Genomic DNA, 4,083 nt, shown 5'->3' with positions numbered 1-4,083 from the left:
TCCCTCTCTCCCTTTCTCCCTCTCTCCTTCCCTCCCTCCCTTTCTATTTTTCTTTCTCTTCTCTTTTTTTTTTTTTTTTGTTTTTTTGAGACAGTCTCGCTCTGTCGCCCAGGCTGGATTGCAGTGGCGTGATCTCGGTTCACTGTAAGCTCCGCCTCCGGGGTTCACACCATTCTCCCGCCTCAACCTCCAGAGTAGGTGGGACTACAGGTGCCCACCACCACGCCCAGATAATTTTTTGGTATTTTTAGTAGAGACGGGGTTTCACCGTGTTAACCAGGATGGTCTCGATCTCCTGATCTCGTGATCTGCCTGTCTCAGCCTCCCAAAGTGCTGGGATTACAGGTGTGAGCCACAGCAACCGACCTCTTGCTCTTTTTCTAGCTATCTATGAGAGACAGGGTCTTGCCCTGTTGCCCAGGCTGGTGTGCAGTGGAGCTGATCAAGGGTTACTGCAGCCTCGACCTCTTGGGGCTCGAGTGATCCTCCTGCCTCAGCCTCCCAAGTAGCTGGGACCACAGGTGCATGCCACCACACCCTGCTAATTAAATGTTTTTGTAGAGATGGGGTGTCACTACATTGCCCAAGCTGGTCTTGATCCCTGGCCTCAAGCTATCTCCTGGCCTTGGTCTCCCAAAGTGCTGGGATTACAGGTATGAGCTGCCGCACCCAGCCTCCTCTCCTTGGGAAGCAGTCCCTGCGTTCACTTTGGCATGGGTACTATTCATCTGACGGATGGAACATCAGACACTTTTTCAGCGCTATTCTGTGCCAGGTGCTGTCCCATGCACTTGACTTGCATTCACTCATTAAATCCCCACAGCAGCCCTCCAAGACAGAAATTACTACCAGCCACACATCACAGACGGGACACCAGGCACGGAGACGCAGAGTGACTTGCCCTGGGTCACAGAGCTGGTGAGTGGCAGAGCTGGGATTTGAACTCGGGCCATGGGTCCCGTTCTCAGACTCTAGGCTGTACCACATGGCATGTGGGCAACAATCATGGCCATTTGGGAACATGGACCAGGTGGCCTCCTCTCTGCACCCCCTCAACCAACCCCAGGGATGGGGAGTCAGGACAGGAGACCCATCGGAGGAGGGGGTGTGGGGGAGAGCTTGGGTCTTACCAGATTGTCCAGTTCTGGGTTGGAGGAGAAGAGGGGCCTCTCAGAGCGAACCTGGGAGGGAAGAGAGAGGCCGGCAGGGGGATGTCCCACCTTCCACCCAACCCTCCTCGCTGGCTCTCCGGTGCGGTGCTTGGCGGGTGGGGGGTGCCCACCTGCTTGGCAAAGGCAGCGATGTCCTCGTTGAAGGAATCAGAGGAGCAGACGTCGCCGCCGGGGGGTGTCCCCAGCCCAGCTCCGGCCCCGTCACGGGGAGAGCATGTAGCCAGTTCACATTTCTCAAAGACCAGGGCCAAGAGGGGGAAGAGCGGGTGTCTGGGGAGGCAGGAAAGGAGAGAGGTCAAGGGAGAGGCTGGGGGGGGTGAATGGAGGGGCTGCAAGGTGCAGAACAGCTGGGAAGGGGACAAGAGACCCAGAGAGGAGACAGTGACTCATACACAGAGAGAGACGGAAACAGACCCAGGGAGCAAAGAAGACAGAGAGAGAGAGACAGGAGCCTGAGACCGGCCCCCACTCACCCATAGATCTCATCCTTCTCCCTCTTCAGGCCGTCACTGTCCAAGCCTGTGGGCAGCGGCTGGGGAGGCCGGTGTGGGCCGTAGGGCCCTGGTGCCGCGGGCACTGCCTCTGGGAAGCCAGCCAGGGCTGCGGGGCCATCCGCGATGCCTGGGTAGTGCGGCAGCTCATCGTACTGGGGGAAGGTGAGAAGAGAAGGGGGGAGCCCCAAGGAGGAGTCAGCACCCCGAGACTCGGCTGAGGAGCTTCTCTATCCTGGAACCCAGGAGACGCCTCTCTGTGTCCCAGAAACCCGCTTCTGGTCCCCAAGTGTCTGAGCCCTGCCCCTTTGAGCCCTCCAGGTCCCCTGGAGCTGTCTGGGTGGGAGTGAGGACCCCGTCCAGGCACAGATTCCTGACATGCGGGCAGGAGGACCCAGAGGGAGAGACGGCAGGGTCTGGCTAGGAGGGAAGAGAGATGGAGAGAGTGGCGTGAGAAGAGGGAGATGGAGACGGAGATGGAGACAGAGACAGAGACAGAGATAAGAGACAGAGAGAGACAGACAGAGAGGGAAATCCATGGACACCTCCTGCAGGAACCGCGCATTGTTGTACACAAGGTACACATACGAAGCCTCCTCGTCTTCTATTTCATTTCACAGTTGGCAGATATGCACATCAGAGTAAGTCTCAACAACATGTCACACCCCACTCGCCACGTGAATCCACCACACACGGAGACACAGCCATACACACCAACCCACGTGCACACTTGTGTGTCAGTCACACCCAAATCCCCCCCCCACGCACACATGCACACACACACACAGCCCAACACCGGGCACAGGATTGAATGCATGATTGAGACATTTAGCACATGAATGAATGAATGAATGAATGAATGAATGAACGAGGCATTTAGCACAGGGCCTGGCTCACGCTGTGAGCACTTGTTGCTGGAGAGGGTCACTAGGCACCACCACAGAGACACACTTTCGCACCCAAGAAAGACACCATTAGAGGGTGGGACGCCCGCATCCTGTCATCGCAGAACCATGCACCTGGGAAGCCTGGGGCACCTTTCACTAGGTCAGGTCAAATCCCTTCCTCAGTGACGAAGACATGGAGGCTCAAAGAGGCAGCAGGACTCCCCTGGGAAGAGGCTAGAACGTTCCTGCCTCCGACCCTCGCTGGCTGGGCACCCTGGCTCTGCGTGTCCCACTCTCTCCCTCTAACTCTTCGAACTTCTCCGGTGCCCTGAAGTTGAATCCAACTGCTCCCCGCTGCTCATGGCACACTCACCAAACTCAGTCCCCACGGCCCACCCAGAACCCCCAGAGCGGGGGCGCACCTCCTCCCCCGTCTCCTATGCCCGTTCCCATCCCCAGGGAGAGAGGCTCCCTGGGGCCAGCAGCCTGGTGAGACCGCCCCTCCCACCCCTGTCCCACTCCTAGCCCTGGAGAGGCAGGGGAGGCTTGGAACAAAAGTAGAGCGAAGAGAAGGACGGAGGAGGGCAGAAAAGGAGGGGGACGGTGAGGTGGGGGCGGCTGAGATGGAGGAGGAAGCCCAGGGACAGAGAGCAGAGACTCGGGGGCAGAGAGAGGGGGACAGAGAGGCAGAAAGAGGGGGGAGACCGGGGCAGAGAGAGGGGGACAGAGAGGCAGAAACGGGGGGGGGCAGGGAGAAGAAGCAAAACGGGGGGGGGGGGGCGAGGCCCGGGGGCAGGGAGGGGGGACACCGGGGGGCAGAGAGGGAGCACAGAGGGACTGGGAGACCCAGGGGCGGAGGGAGGGGCAGAGAGAGAGGTGGTGGAGAGGACGGATGGGCTGATGCGGGGCCAGCGCGGGAGAGGAGGGATGCAGGGACAGGGGGTGCGGAAGCGGCCGGGACGCGGGGTCCCCGCCCTGAGACCTACCCTCCGGGCCATGGGCTGAGGCCGGCGGCAGCTCCCGGGTCCCTCCAGAGCCTGGCCGCGGGGGAGGGCGCAGCCCGGGGCCGCAGCCCCAGACGGCCCGCAGTGTCGACGCCAGGGGGTGGGCAGGAGGCCGGGCGCGCGCCCCCCCACCCCCGCCGCCGTCAGCGCCAGGCGCCGGGCCGGGTCGGGGCTCCGCGCATGGACCCCGGCCCCCGCCCCCAGCGGGGGTCACGGCCACGAGCGCATCGCCGCTGGGGCGGGGGCAGCAGGCGCGGGCGGGGCGCCCGAGGCCCCCTCTCCTGGGCCCCCCGTCCCTCCCCCGGCTCCGGAGGGAATCGACTGTCCCGAGACGGACAGACCGGGGACCGCGAGGGGCTGGGGGCAGCCCGGGGCGGCGGGGGTCCGGCGGCGGCTCGGGGGTGCTGGCGGCCGCGCTCCCCGTTCCCGGTCTCTCCCTCTCTGTGGTCACATCCGGAAGTTCCACGGCGGAGATGCTTAACCCACTGTCCGCCGGCGCGGCCGGGCGGGGCGGGGCTGGGCTGGGGCT

At 62.4% G+C, this 4,083-nt stretch overlaps 1 protein-coding gene across 2 annotated transcripts in view; it reads right to left on the bottom strand.

The window, feature by feature from the left end:
- Positions 1-3,990, bottom strand: part of MEIS3 (Meis homeobox 3) — a 17,202-nt gene extending 13,212 nt beyond the window's left edge. For both annotated transcript variants that reach the window (XM_023182464.3, XM_023182468.3), the window contains exons 1-4: positions 3,537-3,990; positions 1,646-1,818; positions 1,283-1,442; positions 1,131-1,181 (exon numbers count right to left, since the gene is read on the bottom strand). In XM_023182464.3, the coding sequence (XP_023038232.2) occupies positions 1,131-1,181; positions 1,283-1,442; positions 1,646-1,818; positions 3,537-3,548 (396 nt within the window). In that variant the 5' untranslated portion in view covers positions 3,549-3,990. The remainder of the gene's footprint in view (positions 1-1,130; positions 1,182-1,282; positions 1,443-1,645; positions 1,819-3,536) is intronic.
- Positions 3,991-4,083: the final 93 nt, after the last annotated feature.

The sequence above is a fragment of the Piliocolobus tephrosceles genome, chromosome 21 (assembly GCF_002776525.5).
Source record: "Piliocolobus tephrosceles isolate RC106 chromosome 21, ASM277652v3, whole genome shotgun sequence".
NCBI lineage: Eukaryota > Metazoa > Chordata > Mammalia > Primates > Cercopithecidae > Piliocolobus > Piliocolobus tephrosceles.
The sequence above is the reverse complement of the archived record's forward strand: the minus strand, read 5'-3'. Positions and strand labels throughout refer to the sequence as shown.